Source organism: Penicillium verhagenii (assembly GCF_028828195.1).
Source record: "Penicillium verhagenii strain IBT 33310 chromosome Unknown utg000002l_segment0_segment0, whole genome shotgun sequence".
NCBI lineage: Eukaryota > Fungi > Ascomycota > Eurotiomycetes > Eurotiales > Aspergillaceae > Penicillium > Penicillium verhagenii.
The window spans coordinates 1,246,875-1,265,940 of NW_026643166.1; the positions used below are offsets into that span (position 1 = coordinate 1,246,875).

Below are 19,066 nucleotides of genomic sequence, written 5' to 3' on the forward strand. Positions count from 1 at the left end.
CTGCACACCCTTAACTCAGGCAAATTATAATTATTCTTCATTTGAAACCAGTCCCAGTAACATGTGAATGCTTCAAGGAGACTCAATTCCTGACATAGTCATCTCGTTTGAACCAAGCGCCTTGTATGGTGATTGGTTGGATTCGAGACAAGACAATGGAGCGATCGCCAGGGATAAGGCGCTTATGGGCTGCACCTGCACATCCTCCAACCCCAACCCCTCTGCTATTGACAAAACCTTTGTTTCCACCAATCTCCCACTTAACAGCTTTACAATTCCAACATTGTCTTACCAAGTCACTCGATTCAATTTGCAAGAAGAGAACAAAGAAAAAAAAATTAACAGAGTGTGGTTGCTAGGGTGACTTGCGGAGTAGCGGGAGACAAGAAACACCCCGCCCCTATCGACTTTGAGACTCGATCTTTTGACAGTTCACACCCTGCATCCAGGATTATCTCCTTCTCCGAGCCTAGTCCAAATCGGCAATTTTTCTACTTTTTAATTTAAACCAAATTCGACATTCGTGTGGCTCACACATCACTTAATTTTCCAATCTTGCCAATCGGCCCTGGATGCCTTCCTGATCGACAATGTTGACGGTCGAGAAGCAGTGGGTTAATGTGCAGCAGAAGACCTTTACCAAATGGTTTGTGGATTTTCTCCCTGGATTGGTCGAACATCATCAAAGATCTAGCTTCAAAACTAACCTGACTCACCTCTACCAGGTTGAATGATAAGCTGAAGGCCAGGAGTCTGGCGATCGAGGACCTGGTCACTGATCTTTCGGATGGTGTAAGTGCCCCCTCCCTCTACCATGGATCTCCCGCAAGTCGGGCCGCAACGATTCTAAGATCTTGCACCCATGTCCACCTCCTACCAAGATGCCGTTCGCTGATATGTATTGGCCTATCAGGTTATCCTCATCCACCTTCTCGAGATCCTCGGCGGGGAGTCACTCGGTCGATATGCGTCAAAGCCCAAACTACGGGTGCAACGATTCGAAAATGTCAACAAAGGCCTGGACTTCATTAAGGGGAGGAGGATTCAAATGACCAATATCGGAGCGGAGGATATCGTCGATGGCAACCGCAAAATCATTCTGGGTCTGATCTGGACACTGATTCTTCGGTTCACCATTAGCGACATCAATCAAGAGGGTATGACCGCCAAGGAAGGTCTGCTACTGTGGTGTCAACGAAAGACAGCATGCTACGACAACGTTGAGATTCGGAACTTCTCCTCCAGCTGGAACGATGGTTTAGCGTTCTGCGCCCTTCTCGATATCCACCGACCCGACCTAATTGACTTCGATTCCTTGGACAAGAATGACCACCGTGGAAATATGAAGCTCGCGTTCGACATTGCTTCGAACGAAATCGGCATTCCCGACCTGCTTGATGTGGATGATGTGTGCGATGTACCCCAGCCCGACGAGCGTTCCCTGATGACCTACATCGCCTACTGGTTCCATGCCTTTTCGCAGTTGGAGAGAGTTGAGAATGCCGGTCGCCGAGTCGAAAAGTTTGTCAACAACATGCACGGAGCGTGGGATATGCAATCGGGATACGAGCGCCGGATGAAGGAATTGCTTCGATTGATTCGGGCACAGCGTGACCAATGGCAGAATTCCTCCTTCGAGGGAACCTACAAGGACGTTAAGGAGCAGGCTGCCAAATTTGCACTGTACAAGCGAAATGAGAAGCGCCAGTGGGTGGCAGAGAAGTCCGATTTAGCTGCTCTGCTGGGCAACATTAAAACAAAATTGGGCACGTATCGACTGCGAGCCTATGAGCCGCCTAAGGAGCTAAGCTTGGAAACTTGCGATCAAGAGTGGGAATCTTTAACCCGAGATGAGCACCAGCGCAGTCAATTGATCAACGAGACCATTCGAGATATCAAGAATGCCCTACGCCGATCATTTGCAGACAAGGCGAACGACTTTGCCTTGACACTGAAGACCTTGTCCCTGGCTATTTCCGGTCTGGATGGGGATGTTGAAGACCAGTTGGTCCATGTCCAGAGACTGAACGATAACCTCCCCCCGCTGGATGCCTTCCTCGATACCATCGCCGAATTAGAAGAGCAATGTGCCGAAGCCAATATTGAAGAGAACGATTTCACCACCTATACCCTGGATGAGTTGTCATATGAGCTTAGTCTGGTGAAATCCAGTATTTCGAAGAAGCTGGCCTTCCTCGAGAACCAGATGGTGGCTCGCAACATGACCAATCTAACCCCCATCCAACTGGAAGAGTTTGAATCAGTCTTCCGCCACTTTGACCGAGACGCATCCAACACCCTGCACGAGCTTGAATTCTCCGCCGCACTTGCCAGTCTGGGACTGGTCTACGATGAGGATGAGATGCATCAAGTGTATGTGGAGGTTTGTGGACAAAACCGACTTTCCCAGAATGCCGGTGTTAGCTTTGAGCAGTTCATTCGCTTCATGGTCAGCGTGACTGAAGACCAAAACACTGCCGAGCAAGTATTCCAAAGTTTTAGGGAGGTTGCTGATGGCAAGGTACGTTCAAATCTAACTCTCATGTCATTACATTGTTCTATCTTGTTTATACTAACGTTTCGCCTCAGCCCTATGTCACGGAACTTGATCTCCAACACTCGCTCATCCCAGACGAAGTTATCGAACACTTGATGAAGACCATGCCGCAGCATGAAGGTCCTGACTTGCTCGAGGACCGTGATCTGACCAAATTCGATTACATCAGCTTCATGGAGAAAATGATTGAGGATCAGAAAAAGAATGGAAAAGACTGAAGGTGAGAGGTAGTTCCAGTTGTTCCTTGCACAGCGTCGCCGGTTATACATGGGGGTCTGCTTTGATAGGGTGTTGCCGTGATTGATTTTATGGGGTGGTGTTCCTGTCTTCTTGTCAATGGCCTTTTTTTGAAGGCTTTGGCTTCTTGTTTTATTTTTTTCCTAATATCCAGCATGCATTTTGGGGTTCGGCGGTTCTCCCTCGGCTTCCATCATATTCTATGTGCTCACATGTTTCCTTTGAAAGTTTTGTTTCGATCAGGATACCATCAATGACATAAAATTTACAACCCACATGTACATTCACTCACTTGAGTGCTTGGTGTTTGCCCCTAACGTTCAAGGGAGCCTCCATAGAACCACGAGATAGGGCTACACATTCACTATGTAGCAACCCTCAACATTGAAGTGCCTGCACATGTGGGCGGTTTCCTTCGGTCAATCACATGTGCATAAGGTTGCCAGCACTGAAGGGCTGTCCACGTATGCATGTGTATACTACCTACATAGTACTCAAGTACTCAAGAGATACATACATATGTACATCAATACTAGGCACCGGCACTCCAGTGCTTTTCATTAATTCAGCACGTAGTAGCTTCAGATTTTCAGTATTAATTTTGTTTGACCATCAAAAATTCAATGTACATATGTAGATATAGATCGTAATTTCTATGTGAAAGTAGGTACATAAGAGGTGACATCAATTCAATGTTGAGCACTGTATGTACATAAACTTATATGTTTCCTAGCACTTGAGTACTACTACTACATATACATAACTACATACATAAATGCTTGCGTTGAGTCGCCCGGGCGGTATTGGTATTGTACACATTCTCTGTACGCAAAGAAAAGCAAACATGAATTCCGGTAAGTTCATCAAAGCAAATCTTGACTAGATATAGTCAAATTCACAGGGAATTTGACATGTTCTCGCTTTTCAACTGAGGCTCGTGGCTCGGTTAGCCCGTGGATGACAATGATGATATCGCTGTCCCCTCACGTGATGTGTCTCGCCGACACGCCGACAGCCCAGTATTCAATGAACACCGACCGGTGAATTCAGCCCCTTTCGCATCATTCAATTCTGCAATTTCCAATTAAACCGACCTACTGCTTATACAACATATCTTGCAATTCAGTTTCCTCCCTTCGACACCTATCCCTGTGCTTCATTTCGTGGACAACATGGATCGCAGCTTGGATGAAATCATTGGCGAAGACACAGTAAGGCGCCATCTAGCCTGGAGCTCGAAACACTTCCACCAAGATCCGAACGACTTACACTTATCCAGGGCACTCAGAACCGACCATCCGGTGGGGGTGGTGGTGGTGGACGTCGCAACCCAGGCCCAGGCCGCCGTCGTGGCGACCGTGATGGCGTTAGAAAGGTACGGCCTGCTTCGAGCGGACTCGGACCCTCGAGTCCTCGATGCCGGATGTCGCGCAAGAAAAGGTCCCCGCGCTAACTTCTTTCCAATTCCTTGCAGGTCCGCCCTCCTCTTCTAGTACCGGTTTTTCTTGCGTCGTGACAAACAATCGTGGCCAGTAGTCTTCTGGATGGCCGGAGACTCGCCCTCGAGGAAAAAAGCCGCGGCGAACTTGGGAAACCGAGCTAAATTATGCTCCATACTCTGACGTCTAGCTAACCTTTCGTCTCTTTTTTTGAATACAACAGCCCTATTCCCAAGATCGTGTGGATTTGAACCTGTGAATATACCATGCCGAACCGGTCAGAATTTACGCTAATTGCAGTTCAACTGCTAGTGATTGGGTACACGACAAGTATGATGATGACAGAGATAGTGAGTTTTGCTGTTGATTCCATGAGGTTTCCAAATCTAACTTTCTTTAGCCCGTCCTTCCCGTGGTGGTCGTCGGTCTCGTCGTTCAACCTCGCCTGATCGGTATGAGATTATAATCTAGCACTCATGGTCACTGCAAATACTAATCTGAGATAGTGGCGGTGGCCCTATGCTGACCAAAGTCCGCGTTGAAAACCTACACTACGATATCACCGAGAGCGATCTGGATGTACGTATTGCGACAAGCCAAGCTGATATCCGCTGTCTAACAACTCTGGCACATGACAGGACCTTTTTGGCCAAATTGGCCCCGTTTCCGAGCTCACCCTCGTCTACGACCGCGCTGGACGCTCCGAGGGCGTAGCCTACGTCACATACAGACACCTTAGAGACGCACACGAGTCGGTCAAGGAGTTCGACGGCGCCAACGCGAAGGGCCAACCAATCCGTCTGACTCTCGTGCAAGGCCGACGCGAACAACAACAACACAAGAGCCTCTTCGATCGCGTGGAGCGCCCCAATGGACGGGATGCCCGTAGCTTGAGCCCCGGAGGTGGTCGTGGTGATCAATCAGAGGGCCGCCGTCGTGGTGGCCGCGGCGTCCGCCGCAGCGATACTTCGAAGCCCGCCCCCGAGAATATCGATCGTTACATTCCTGGTGAGCGTAATGAGCGCGGAGACCGTTCTCCCCGCCGCAATGGTGGTCGACGAGGTGGCCGCGACAACCGGCCCCGGAACGAGCCCCGAAACGAGAACGGAGGAGGTCGTCGAGGCAATGCTCGTCCCCGGAAGACACAAGAGGAGCTTGACCAGGAGATGGAAGATTACTGGGGTGGCAATGCCGGCACAGATAATGCTGAGAAGCCCGCAGAGCAACAGACCGCTCCTGCCACCACTAGTGCCGCCCCTGCAGCCTCAGCCCCGACTGTGAACGACGATGACATCGACATGATTGAATGAACACGGCAAAATAAGCATATTGTTTGATCCCATTACCTCAAGCCATTCTTATTTTTCATTCTCATCGTTTCCCGTGTACTTTGCACCTCTGCCGCTTTTGACCTCTGCCAAAGGTCCATTGAGATGTAGCTTTGAGCTTGCTCAACCACGCAAACGGAAGGCTTGCGGCAGGGACCTGTAATTTTTTTCTACCGCCGATATGAAATTGTCATCTGATGCCTTGGCCTTTTTGCTCCAATCTCTTCTGGTCTCAAGATCTAGCTAGCCTGTGTCTAGTTCGAATCCAATACTTCACTCAATTTTCAAACATTTCATCCAATATCACACCAGCTACCTATCTAGCAACTCGGCGGAACTAAGGCCCAGCCTAGGCTTATAACAATATCAAACCCACTACTTTACGACAAGAGAACGAGAAAAATTAAGTTGGAAATTCCAGGGATCACATTTCAAGATACGCTGCATGGCAGACGGGAACCCTATTTGAACCTTTTGATGTACATAGCGGAATTTCAAAGGTATGATATCCTTGAATCCTAGCTTACCGCCATAAGCCATATGGCTCACGACAAGCCTTCCACAACTTGATAGTTCCATCTTCACTGCCAGTACCGTAGAGCTTGCCATCAGGAGAGAAGCTGATGGACCAGATAGGACCATGGTGCCCCTTTTGGACCTCTGTAAAGAATAGTTAGTTCTGTTCGCCAGATGGAGCAGCTGTTTGAGCAAAGTATCCCAAGGAATGAAACATACCCAATTCTTCATTTGTGTTCAGATCGTATACCCGCGCCCAGGTATCATTCGCGCTACCAGTAACTAAGCGTCCGGACTCACTATTGACCGCAGCACTAGCGACCTCGTATCCGAAATCAATTTTCTTCAAAAGTCGACCAGGTTGCAGCCCATCAAACAGATAGACAGTCTTTCCCGCAGCAACGGTCAAGATACCAGAATCGTTAGGCCGGGTCGCAAGACTATTCAGCTCACACGACCCAATTGCGCCGTCAACCGCGTACTCCAGAACTGGATGCCGGGACCGCAAATCCCACCATCGAATCTTCCGATCCTCAGCCGCGGTAGTCACAATATTGTAATCCTGGTTCCACACAATAGACTTAATTGTGCCGCCGTGTACACCGGGCCCGATCTCGTAGCTCGTCACTGTATCTGTGTTGGCTTCTCCTCCACTTCCACTGCTGGGTGTTGGGAGAGGTGGTGTTGACCCGTTACTACCGCTGCCTCCGCCGGTAGCAGAGCCGCCGCGGGTTAGGTCGAAGATGCGCAGCTTCTTCTCTGCGCCACCTGTGGCGAGAACTTGCGGGTTTGTTTGAATGGGGAAAGCGATTGCGCGAACGATGTGGGCGTGCTGCAATGTGTGCAGGCATTCGCCTGTGTATGTGTCCCAGACTTTTGCGGAGAAATCGGCTGCTGCGGTGGCGGAGATGGCGGCGTCGGCGGATAACCGGGCTTGCCACACAGCTCCTTTGTGGCCTAGAAATGTGCCGATCCTAAATGAGGAGTGTTAGATAGGATGAAAGTCAAGGAATAAAGGTGGTTTTCATTTCAAATGTCAAACATACCAGTCACCAGTGATACCATCACGAAGCATAGGATTGTTATCTATAATGGGGGGTTCATTAGCTTTGTGTTAAGCTTATTTTGGGAGATTGCCCCTTTGAAGCTATACGGGAAGCATACCTTTGCAAGCTGAGATTAGATAGTACTGCTCATCCTCGAGATTTGAAGAAAAGCTCAAATGCGTCACGGGGCGAGAGTGCCCGTGGCAGGTCAACGGGACGACCTTGGGGATATCTGAAACGGGTAGGTTAGTTAGGCTGTCGACTCGATGATATTCTTCACACCATGTACGGTACTGACCGGCAGCCATTGTTAAGTGTGAGAGGAAAAATTTCCCTCAAGTATGTAGGGAGAGTAAAGAGAAACGTAAAAAAGGTCGCAGGCACTCAAGAAGCGCTTGACAGTGGCTTGCTCCAACGTAAAAGACCCGAGCTAGGCTGAACTTTCGGGCTTAGAATAAGGACACAAAGAGATTCGTCAGAGTCGTCACGTCATGAAGCGGTTTTGAATACAGGACAGAAGGACCGAAGTGGGATGACTGCCCACGCAGTTTGGGAGAAATTGAGGACTCGATATTCAATGATTTAGGTAAATCGGGTCACCTGCAGCCCACTTTGATGAGGTAAGCGAGACCCGCTTTAACACGTGCGTTTGTATTTGATAGAATGTGAGAAGATCTATATGAGTTCGAGGAGTACTTCCTTTGTGATTTGTAGGCACTGCATATAGTGTATTATTGGTGGAACATGTGGTTTCAGAGTGAATCTTATCTGGTGGGAAACACATCGCATTGTCTACAAAGACCCCTTCTAAACCATCCAATTGCTAGCTTCCTGGAAGACTGTCATGCAGGGGCTCCTTTCACCGCCAATTCCACTGCTGCTTGGGCAGCTACCTTGCTTTAAATCTTTAAGACACTTGGATTGTAGTGTTGTAGATCCCCTTCCAAGATAGGTGGAGGCTTTCTCATTGACTCAAGGCCAAGTCATCACATTATGCCCCACTATGATTTCTGATACACTCAGTGATCAAAATTGCTGACAAAGTGAAAAATTGAAGCAAAGCAAGCTTAAATCAATAACGAAGTGATAGTTTTGTAGAAACAATTACATGGTACTGTTGCCTGTTGTCAAGTTGACCTCGACTTCTGGATCCGACTAAGCAAAAGCCGTTAGTAATGCAAGACAGTTCTAGCAGGTTCGTCATAGCGCAACACCACCGCCCACGTGATATGATGCGCAGGCGGGGACCCCAGAACGACTAAAGGACAACAACTCTCACGTCGCAGCAGCATCACTTATCGATCACTGATACCCTTGCCTTTCGCGTCTCTGTGTTTCTTCTTCCACCGCACCTCTGTTTTGGTTGTATGTATGCCTGACTTCAAGATCTCCGCTTCTCTTGAGGGTCACGGCGATGATGTAAGGCTCTTGACAACTCTCGCGCTTCCAAATCATATCTTGTTGGCAAGCTTACTGATTTATTCCTTTTTTCTGACTCTAGGTTCGCGCTGTGGCCTTCCCAAACCCCAATGCAGTCTTCTCCGCCTCTCGTGATGCCACAGTCCGCTTATGGAAGCTCGTTTCAACTCCGCCCCCCACCTATGACTATGCCATCACATCCCACGGTCAGGCATTTATCAACGCTTTAGCTTATCTCCCACCATCATCTGAATACCCGGAAGGTCTGGTTTTATCGGGTGGTCAAGATACCATTATCGAAGCCCGGCAGCCTGGGAAGACTGCGGATGATAATGCAGATGCCATGTTATTGGGCCATGGGCACAATATTTGCGCTTTAGATGTCTCTCCAGATGGCAAGTGGGTCGTGAGTGGTAGCTGGGATTCTACAGCTCGCCTCTGGCAGGTTGGCAAGTGGGAAGCCGATGTGGTGCTGGAAGGACATGAAGCCAGTGTTTGGGCTGTGTTAGCTTATGATAAGGACACCATTATCACCGGTATGAGAACTTGCGGAAATAAATCAGGAGACACGCTAACATTCTGGTGCTTTTTTTAGGCTGTGCCGACAATATGATTCGCGTATTCAATACCTCAGGAACACTCCTCGGAAGTGTCAAGAACTCCAATGATGTTGTTCGGGCTCTATGCAAGGTTCCTGCGTCCAACCCGAGTGGAGCTCATTTTGCATCTGCTAGTAACGATGGAATTATTCGACTCTACACTATCAAGGGTGACTTAGTTGCTTCACTTCACGGTCACGAAAGCTTCGTTTACTCTCTTGCTGCATTGCCCTCGGGCGAACTCGTCAGTGCAGGAGAAGACCGAACCGTTCGTGTCTGGAATGGATCTCAGTGTGTGCAGACCATTACACATCCCGCTATCTCAGTATGGAGTGTGGCAGCGTGTCAAGAAACCGGTGACATTGTCACTGGTGCCAGTGACCGCGTTGCCCGCGTTTTCAGCAGAAACCCAGAACGACACGCAGCACCCGAGGTCATTCAACAATTTGACCAAGCAGTCAAAGAATCAGCTATTCCGGCGGAGCAAGTCGGTAAAGTTAACAAAGAACAACTTCCCGGCCCAGAATTCCTCCAGCAAAAGTCAGGAACGAAGGAGGGTCAAGTACAGATGATCCACCAGGGAGATGGTAGTATCACTGCCCATACTTGGTCATCTGCGACACAAGAATGGATCGCTGTTGGTACAGTTGTTGATTCGGCGGGAAGCAGTGGCCGCAAAACAGAATATCAAGGACAAGACTATGACTATGTCTTCGATGTTGATATCGAAGACGGCAAGCCTCCGCTCAAGCTCCCCTATAACGTCTCTCAGAACCCCTACGAAGCAGCGAATAAGTTCATTGGTGACAATGAGCTGCCCATTTCATACCTCGATCAGGTCGCGAACTTCATTACACAGAATACCCAAGGCGCCACTCTTGGCCAACCCCAACAACCCACAACCGAGGGCGCAGATCCTTGGGGTTCAGATCGACGATACCGCCCCGGCGACGGAGATGCTTCAGCCGCAGCAAACGCTCCGCCACCCGCTCCCGAACCACGCCCCCAAGTCCTACCCCAAAAGGCCTATCTCTCCATCCGTTCAGCCAACCTGAAAGTCATTTCAAAGAAGCTGCAGGAGCTGAATGACAAGGTTCAGGTTGAAGCTGGAAAGGATATCGCCTTAGATCCGACTGAGATGGAAGCCGTAGTTGCTCTGTGTAACCAGCTAGAGTCGTCCTCAAAGGCTCCAGACTCAACAGTTGTGGAATCTGGACTTCCATTGGTTTTCAGAATCGCAACTGCCTGGCCTGAATCTACCAGACTTCCTGGGTTGGATCTTCTCCGTCTGCTGGCTGCTGCTGCGCCATTAACCGCGTCAGCGGAATATGACGGCAACAACCTTGTATCCGGAATTATCTCCAGTGGGGTGTTCAATTCCCCTCTGAATGTGAATAACGCGATGCTCTCCATTCGGATGCTTGCAAACCTCTTTGAGACAGACACAGGTCGGGATTTGGCCATGAGCACATTTGATCAGATCGTCACTGCCGTTAAAGGTGCATTGGCCAACAGTGGGGATTCTCCAAACCGAAACCTGACTGTCGCCACCACCACATTGTTCATTAACTTTGCTGTCTATATTACCTCTGACGGCAGGGAAAATGATCCCGAATCCGCAGAGCGGGGTCTGCTGCTTCTCGACGAGCTTACGAAGATCATAGCTGGAGAGAAGGATTCTGAGGTCATTTACCGAGCACTCGTTGCCTTGGGTACTTTGGTGAAGTCTTTGGGCGCTGAAATCCAAAGTGCTGCCAAGGAGATCTACGAACTTAACAATGTTCTCGCACGGGTTTCTGGGTCGACTGCCGGAAAGGAGCCCAGAGTGAAGGGTATTGTCGGGGAGATTCGAGACATGTCCATTTAATGGGCCATGCAGTAACCTTTGTTTAAGCGCATAACTTAGATTCCCTTGTCGCTTTCATAACGACCATGATGCAATGCTTCAATACAATTTTTCATAATGCCTTCTATCTTCAAGTGTGGTACAGTAAAGTCTCATCCAAGTGTAGAGGGGCAATGGAAACAAAAGATATCACAAAGGGTTTACGGAAAGGATGTCAAGAATAAAGTATGAAGTGAAAGACACGAGGGAAATAAATATCAAGGGAAAGGTCTTAAGGATAGTAAAGGACAGGAGAAAGGCATCGAGGTAATGTTAGCAGGGCTGAGGTACTCGGGAAAGGATGTCAAGGGAAAGGTGTCACGCGAGGTGTTTGTGTGAATTCCGTCAGATCTTTTTTTCAATGCTTGTTTCGCCCCAGCCAAAACATAAGCACTTTGCCTGGATGCAAATCGAGGGACGTACAACCAGCGGCACGTTTCATTACAGGGACCCAGGAACAACTTCTATTTGAAGAGCGGATTCCAAGTCCCAGGGCGAACCTAGAACCCAGAATCCAGAACCCCAAACGAAAAGAGCCTGGACAGCCTAGAAATCTCGTAGCAAAGATGTCATCACACGGAAACAAACACCTCTAGCGTTTCGTTTCCTGCACAGTCAATCCGTATTACAAACACTCATGCAGCCAGCTTCCACCTCGCGAGCAGCAGAAGCCAGACCACCAAGCAGATGTTTTTGGGAATCTCCAGATGAATTTTCGGGGAAAGGGTTCATGAGAAGGAAAGTGGAGGTGCTGAGAGGGAGTGTGGGGAGAGAAGAGGGAGAAGAAGAGGAAGAGAAGGAGAGAGGAAAAGGAATATATACGGGGGGACGGGGGACGCAACAAGTGACCTCCCCTACTTTTCCTATTTGGGAAACAAGAACAACACACTTCACTTGTGCACTCACTTTCTGCTCCTATTGCTGGCCTAGCTATGCATGTAATTACCCAGGCTAGAGTCTACCCTCTGCATCGACCTTCATCTCCAGAACCTGCTCAATCCCGGGATACGGGGGCAGATCCAAACCATATTTATCCGTGATATCCTTGGACAAAAACCTCCCGCCAATAAAATGTCTCCCTGAATAAAACTTCACACAAGGCTTCGGCGCCGTCAAACTAATCAGTGCCTTTGGCATGAACTTCGCACCGGGGCCCTCCTTCGGCGGACCACTCTGAACATCCCATGAACTGGGCGCATCGACGCTGAGCACCGAAACGTTGGCGGACTCAATTTGTGAGATGATAGATCCGAATGGATCGCGGAGTGGTCCACCGAACGAGAAGCCGAAAATTGCGTCGACGAGGAAATCTGTTCCTTTAAGAGCGGACTCGAAATCTGTTATGAAGGGGACGGACAGATTATGGAGTTGCGTTTTCAGACGCTGGTATAGCTCATTTTTGCCCTCTTTGGGGTAGTAGACTGATGGCTTGTATCCGTATTGTGCAAGGTGTCTGGCCGCTACGAGACCGTCTCCACCTATACCGTGCTGTTAGTAGCAGACTTATAGGAGTCTTTGTCGAAGGTGACCGGCTCCTGTGCATACTAACCATTGTTGCCGGGTCCACACACCACGAGTACATTTGGGCCTGCGCTGAGCGGGTGTACTTTCCATACTGAAATTCAGTGTCAGTTTTGTTGATAAATAGGCCACAGGAGATTCGAACTGACCAGCCTGGGACACGGAAAGACCTGCTAGCTCCATTAGTTGGTCGAGGGACCAGCCGCCCATGTCCATAAGATCCTTGTCAAGGGAAGCGGCATCTTTTGCAGAAATTGCCTGGCAATGTGCCCGCTTAGCTGTGTGTATATGGAAGAGTTGCTACACTCAACATACCTTGAGAGACATTGTGATTAGTTTGCTGTAGCGTCGCACACTGGGCAATGGGAACCGTCTTGTCAATGAGCTCAACATACAAGTGACAAGCTATTTGTCACTATGAGATGTATGCTTCTAATAAAATCTTATAAGGAACCAAGTGAAGGTAATTATGCCGCAGCTAAGCGTTTGATGCAGCGAAAACAGCTCTGGAGGAATTGAAGTTGGGAGCTTTAAAAGTTGCAAGTTACAGCGACGTCCGTTGACAACTATACATCGCATTGCATCATCCGATTCATCCCCCACCGACGCTAATCCACATTAGGTGTATCCGGATCAACCATTTGTCCGCTTCTCCTTGAACTTTTGCGGAGAGTCCATTTTACGTCCACCAGATCGATTGCAGAACACCATTAATTGCGAACCCCTCTCACAACCGACAATATGGTTGTCCGAATTCGATTGGCGCGCTTTGGCAACAAGCACAGCCCCTTCTTCAACATTGTCGTGGCGCAGGCACGGTGCGTTTCCCATCCTCTGCTTTCTTCCCGAAGCCCAATATCTCCGTCAATTACACCCATGCCTTTCGTCTCGCAGCTTGGGAAGGAGGTTATTGTCCGAATATGAGACTTAGAAAGCAAACCATAATTCTTCGGTGAGGCTAATTGATGGTTTAGGTCCGCCCGTGGCGCCAAACCCCTCGAGGTCATCGGCACATACAACCCCATCCCGAAGCTCCCGACGAACCTTTACGATGAGAACGCCAAAGCCCGTCCGTATAAGGAGATCGCGCTCGACCGGGCACGTGCGAAGTACTGGCTCGGTGTTGGTGCGCAGCCAAGTGACCCAGTGTGGAAGCTGATGAGCATGGTACGTGAGCTTGAATTTGGAGTTCGCCATGGGGATAGAATGGAATCGCGGTGCATCTTTGATCTATTATGACAGAGTCACTGTCTGACTTTTCTTCTGTGGTCAACTGACAACTGCACGTGTGGCAGTTTGATGGTCAATACCGAGAACTTTGGCTAACTTTGGTATCGCAGGCCGGTCTTGTTGAGCAGAAGCCAACCACCTACGACAAGGCATAAATGCCTCTGTTCTGATCAGAGCTGTTTTTCTCTGGAAATCGACTTATTTCACGGAGAGGCAGTTTTGATGGTAGATGGGGGCTGGACTACACCTCTGTGATCTACCAGAAAGACCCTGGGGAGACCAGTCCTCGGGGATGTCGATTATCGCCCCATGTACTCTTTTGTTCTTTTTTTTTATTCTGGCATTTGAGGCGTTTCTTGCGAGTTGGGCCATTCTGGGAAGCCGGTTAAGGGTGGACATGGATCCCCCGAATATTCCATGTACTTTTGTAAATTCATGGACTTTTGTATACTACTATACTATGCGAAACAAGAGCATCCGCACACGCGCAAAACAAGCCTTTGGCGACAAAGACGTATGAGTGGACGGGTATTCATTGTCGGATCCCTTGACAAAGACCCGATTCGACGGTGCATACATTATACATTAGCCGAAGACAAAGTAGTTTGACGCGTGATCTACTAGTAGTACAATCCCCTTTCAAGCCTGAGTGTAAAGTGACGCGCCTATGACCGGTGCTTTTCACGCACAACCACCAGGATTGCTTCTCTCCACGGCCCAACCAGACGAACGCATCCGCGATAAGACCAATCCAACTGCGTTGGCCAATCCGATGGCAGATCCGGGTTCAGCCCATGGCGATTGGTCAGCCGCCCTGGAGGATCGCCGACTTTTGACTTTGTCGACTTTCGGAATTCCATGGATTTGCCCTGACGCTCTTGGTTCTCTTTGTATCGTGTGTGAGCAAAAAAAAAGAGTGTGTCTCGGTCAAAATAATGCTAGCCTGATTTCCCCTTCTTTTCCTCTTTCCCATTATTACTCCAGACTTTTCGAGGAATGCGAGCGGATAGATTATGCCATTCTTAGCTTGAACTCTGCGCCTTTTTTTCCTTTTTTATTCCCTTGGTTTTCTAATTTGGTTTTAGGTAATTCGAATTGTGGATTCTAGATTTTCTAGATCTTGGATTTATAATCTCCTTCAATTATATTACAATAAACCCCCACATATCGCTCGGATTTGCTCAAACCTGGGGATTTATAGGTCGATCTATGATAAGTTAATCGGATCATTTCATTCTGGGCGGGGGCAAGAGGCTGCAAGTCCGTTGACTGCCGTGCTGACGCCTTTGTTTTTAATTTTTTTTTCTGGTGACAGGGGGTGGTTACTAGCTTTGCAGCTCTTCAACTTTTCCTATTCGCTCGTCGAACTATTTAGTCACGATTAGGCTACCTCTTACCTATCCCAGGACTAGCTTCAGTTAAAAGTACGTTGTAAGGTATATCGTTAAGTGATCTAATATAGTATGCCAATACCGAGGTGCGGGATTGCATACTAAGGGATTGAACGGCAACCCGCATGACTCCATGAACCTGCGTTGTTTCTAGAACAACCCCAGTTTCAACTTCGAAAATAGAGTATACGGTATTTATTCTTAGTTTTTTAATTCAAAAAACAGGGTTACAAAGAACAAGCTAAAAAAACCGATCCAAAGATAAAAAAAAAAAAAAGAAAAAAAAGACAAGGAAAAGTGCAGAAATACGAAAAACGAAATGCAAGAAAAACTGGGGCATTCCACTGCAGCTCGGGGCACGCACTTTACCCACACCCACGTTCTGCAAGCGGCCAGGTTCCAGGGCGGCGCAAGGTAAATGATATAACGCTGTACTGTCATTTATGGTGGCGGTACTTGGCTTATGTATGGGCCCCACTTACTATGAATAGGTTCCCTCCCCCTGTATTTTACATGTTTCCCCCCGTTAAGTCGCGTCGTGAAGGCAGATCCATGGATCTGGCACCTGGCTCTTGCACTCGACCGTTCCGGACTCTTTTCTTTCCCCCCTTCCCCCTTCCACCTTTCTTTTGCCCCCCTCCTCCATCTCTATCCACACCCCCCTTTCCCATCCTGCATCCATCGTTCCTTCTTCTTTCATCCCCGTTCGTCATTTTCTGGAGAGATCGAGATACGATAAGTCCGACAACTTGGAAAACGAGAACCTCCCATATCCCTCCACAGAGAGCGACTCGAGTCCCCCCCGCGCGCGCCACCTGTCGCAGATCCGATGAGGAGCGAACGTCCCTGCCCTCACTATCGATTGACTTAACTTGTCTCGCCCGCTCCTTTCATACGCGTATTCAAACCTTCGTCGCATAATCTCGCGCGCTGCGCCCCTACACTTTGACGACTCCTTTTCTCCGTCAACTATTGTTCGTGTCGCGAATTTCGATCCTTAAATTTGAATTTTCCTGAGGGATGAGCGGCAGCTCGAATCAGTCCACTCGAACGAGTCCCGGCTCTTTCGGAACAACTCAGCGCACAGAGTCTGTATCCTCTGGTTCGTCGCCGAAACAACAGCCACTTTCCAAGGCGCCCGCGACGACTCAGCATGCGATGTCGACCGACGTGTATAGTCCAACTGTCTCTCAAGCGCCCACATCTCTAGCACCCACCTTTACATACCCATTCTCCCCTCTCGGCTCCTCAGGCTTCGACAACGGAATGCGCCTCGGTGATGCCGATCGCAACCTCCAGGGCCTCAACGGCCTGGGGCGCGCGAGCAATGGTGGCGCGATTTTTATGCGCAAACTCCCCAGAAACACGAGCCGCGAAGCCCTTCGCAGTATGCTCCTTTTCGCCAAGGACTTTGTGGATGCCGATTTCGTGACCTCCGACTACCCGGAAGATGACGGGTTCCTGAGCGCGATCGCGCGCTTCAACACTCTGCCCGCGGCTGAAGAGGCCCGTGCTCTTCTCGACGGCAAACCAAATTCCAAGAACGACGCAAACATGGTGGTTGAGATGTACCCTGGTCCGGTCGGATCCAACCTCTCGAATGCGCGCCGCAACACGATCGATCACACCGCGACGCGTGGCCTGCTGGGCGGCGTTCCCAACGGCCACCTGTCACGTCAGTCATCCCGCTTCAACGGTACTTTCCAGAGCTTGGAACGACTTTCTGCTGCCAATCCATCTGGACAAGCGATTGGCGAAGGTTTGCCCTCGGCATCCGAGTCGGGATCGCGTCTGCATAATTTGTTTTCTCCTCAATCCCCCATTGGCAACGGAGTTGGTGATCTGCCACGCGTCACTGGAAAGTCCATGATCGATGAAGACCCCGACGAGGAAACTGGAGAGCTTCTCAAAGACCCCGTGGGATACGCGGAGAATGGTCACTCAGTCTCGGTCGGCCGTCGCTCCACCAACCCCCAGATCCCGACTGGCCGCTTTGGTAGTCTGTCCCTCTCGACAGCCATGTCCTCACCCCCTCTACCTAATTATGCATCTGGAGTTTCCGGTCCCCGTATGAGTGGAAGCGGCCCATCGTCCGCCTATCCTAGCAACCATGGTCAAGGCCAAAGCTTCCCCTATGGTAGCCAACATACCCCCCGGCACAGCTTGCCAGCTGCCAACCCTAATGATCTCAACCCCCCTTGCAACACATTATATGTGGGAAACCTTCCCCCCGACACTTCGGAAGAGGAGCTTAAGGCGCTTTTCTCCAAGCAGCGCGGGTATAAGCGACTCTGTTTCCGGAACAAGCAAAATGGTCCCATGTGCTTCGTTGAGTTTGACGAAGTTGCGATGGCAAGCAAGGCGCTGAACGAACTGTATGGCTATAAATTGTCCAACAGTGTCAAGACTGGCATCCGTCTCAGCTTCTCCAAGAACCCTCTGGGTGTGCGTTCTGGTCAACCTGGCAGTATGAACCCTGCCAACCCGCTCTCTGGACCGGGTGGCGTTCCAGGTGGGAGCAATCTCAGCGGTGTACCCAGTCACATGTTCTCATCAGTAACTGGTCCTCCTCCAGGTCTCGCGGCGCCTCCGGGTCTTGCCATGCCCATGCCTTTGCGCAACGGCAACAACGTCCACGCCCACGCCCACGCGCAGGGAAGCCCACACCCAATGATGAACAACTCTCAGTTCACTCATAATTCCGGTCTGGGGATTCGATCTAACGGAGGCAATTCAATGATGATGTCGCCGCCGCCTCCTGGGAGCGCTGCTGGCAACAACCCAGGGCCAAACATGAATGGCTTCAATTCCTTCTACCCTGATTATATGATGGGCCGTTAAGGGACCCTCCAAAGTCTTGCTTTTCGAGATGATGTCCGGCATGTTTCATGAATGAACTGGGGTATTGGCGCATTGGGGGTTGCTTTCGTTTCGCGAGCTAGATCAGCATTCGGCGGCTGCATACCTCTCGGGAGTATTGGTTCCACACACTCTGCTCTTACTATGTTTTTTCCCCTCTGTTTTAATCGCTTTTGTCATATGCGTTGGCTGTCTTTGTTTTCTTGTATTGCATGGGGACTCGGGCGCTCTTTTTCACATTCCTTTTTTTCCCCATTGGGAGGATTTGCATTTCAGGTCATTGTTGAGCTTGTACTCTTATTCTGGTCGGTGTGTGGCGCCCACACAGCGCATTTGTTTTGGTCGACCATTCGCGTTCTTCATCTCCACCCTCATACCCTTGTTTTGCTTGTTTTATTTGAGTTGGTTTTCTTTTTTGTTTCCCTCTTAGCTGTACAGCCTTGGGTCACTGGCCAATATTATCTTATCAGATGTGATGGCCTACCTGGGAAGCTGCACAGCTTCATTTGACCGTGATTCCCCTTATTTCTAACCTACTGATTTCAATTGTTGTTCCTCTTGTTTTTCCCTTTTTCTTTTAACAGAGCATCTTCACGTGTGCAACGGAATGGATTTTGCTATCTTTGTCGCTGAAACCCTTCCTTTGTTCTATTTTTTGCAAGTACCAAAGAAGGTGTCTTATGTGGCTTTTCTTTGCCTTTTTTCACCTAATATTCTCTACTCCATGGCATGGGCTACGCAATGTCGTAGCCTCGACTCAAGTCGACTACGCATTATCGCAGGCGTTCCCCTCGGCTGTTTCCATACATTACCATCTCCTGGAGCGAAGGGAGAAAAACAAGGCGTCCGGCTCATTCATGTTGGTTTTGTTTTCGATTCATAGCGCGCATTTCGCTCATGCTTGTCTCATTTCGCTTGCATGACTTGTTCCTCATGTTCTTATGCTTTCCCTTCTCTACTTCGTCAGGTGCACTCTACCTTGAATTAAGGCATGATACCCTCTCCCTATTGAGGGTCTGCTAGCTTTCTTTTATGATTG

General features: G+C 49.3%; 7 protein-coding genes across 7 annotated transcripts; 5 read left to right on the forward strand and 2 right to left on the reverse strand.

Annotated features, from left to right (window-relative positions):
- Nucleotides 1-590: 590 nt before the first annotated feature.
- N7466_000455 (alpha-actinin, sarcomeric (f-actin cross linking protein)) lies at nucleotides 591-2,775 on the forward strand (the record flags this gene model as incomplete). The annotated part of the gene is made up of 4 exons (XM_057159853.1): nucleotides 591-646; nucleotides 726-792; nucleotides 914-2,521; nucleotides 2,590-2,775. 4 exons carry the CDS (start codon nucleotides 591-593, stop codon nucleotides 2,773-2,775), a joined length of 1,917 nt encoding a protein of 638 aa, XP_057026101.1.
- Nucleotides 2,776-3,966: 1,191 nt separating this feature from the next.
- Nucleotides 3,967-5,543, forward strand: N7466_000456 (putative RNA binding protein; the record flags this gene model as incomplete). The annotated part of the gene is made up of 5 exons (XM_057159854.1): nucleotides 3,967-4,005; nucleotides 4,074-4,169; nucleotides 4,634-4,685; nucleotides 4,736-4,812; nucleotides 4,872-5,543. 5 exons carry the CDS (start codon nucleotides 3,967-3,969, stop codon nucleotides 5,541-5,543), a joined length of 936 nt encoding a protein of 311 aa, XP_057026102.1.
- A 541-nt stretch (nucleotides 5,544-6,084) lies between these two features.
- On the reverse strand, nucleotides 6,085-7,431 carry N7466_000457 (WD40 repeat domain-containing protein; the record flags this gene model as incomplete). Its single annotated transcript, XM_057159855.1, has 5 exons — nucleotides 6,085-6,221; nucleotides 6,297-7,051; nucleotides 7,124-7,163; nucleotides 7,242-7,355; nucleotides 7,422-7,431. The coding sequence occupies 5 exons, from the start codon at nucleotides 7,429-7,431 to the stop codon at nucleotides 6,085-6,087; spliced, it is 1,056 nt and encodes a 351-aa protein (XP_057026103.1).
- Nucleotides 7,432-8,494: 1,063 nt separating this feature from the next.
- On the forward strand, nucleotides 8,495-11,008 carry N7466_000458 (WD repeat PLAP family protein; the record flags this gene model as incomplete). Its single annotated transcript, XM_057159856.1, has 3 exons — nucleotides 8,495-8,542; nucleotides 8,625-9,078; nucleotides 9,138-11,008. The coding sequence occupies 3 exons, from the start codon at nucleotides 8,495-8,497 to the stop codon at nucleotides 11,006-11,008; spliced, it is 2,373 nt and encodes a 790-aa protein (XP_057026104.1).
- Nucleotides 11,009-11,977: 969 nt separating this feature from the next.
- Nucleotides 11,978-12,874, reverse strand: N7466_000459 (NADHX epimerase; the record flags this gene model as incomplete). Its single annotated transcript, XM_057159857.1, has 4 exons — nucleotides 11,978-12,504; nucleotides 12,576-12,641; nucleotides 12,697-12,805; nucleotides 12,863-12,874. 4 exons carry the CDS (start codon nucleotides 12,872-12,874, stop codon nucleotides 11,978-11,980), a joined length of 714 nt encoding a protein of 237 aa, XP_057026105.1.
- Nucleotides 12,875-13,288: 414 nt separating this feature from the next.
- N7466_000460 (mitochondrial 37S ribosomal protein bS16m) lies at nucleotides 13,289-13,932 on the forward strand (the record flags this gene model as incomplete). Its single annotated transcript, XM_057159858.1, has 3 exons — nucleotides 13,289-13,365; nucleotides 13,522-13,714; nucleotides 13,888-13,932. The coding sequence occupies 3 exons, from the start codon at nucleotides 13,289-13,291 to the stop codon at nucleotides 13,930-13,932; spliced, it is 315 nt and encodes a 104-aa protein (XP_057026106.1).
- Nucleotides 13,933-16,188: 2,256 nt separating this feature from the next.
- On the forward strand, nucleotides 16,189-18,009 carry N7466_000461 (RNA-binding protein; the record flags this gene model as incomplete). Its single annotated transcript, XM_057159859.1, has 1 exon — nucleotides 16,189-18,009. The coding sequence occupies one exon, from the start codon at nucleotides 16,189-16,191 to the stop codon at nucleotides 18,007-18,009; it is 1,821 nt and encodes a 606-aa protein (XP_057026107.1).
- Nucleotides 18,010-19,066: the final 1,057 nt, after the last annotated feature.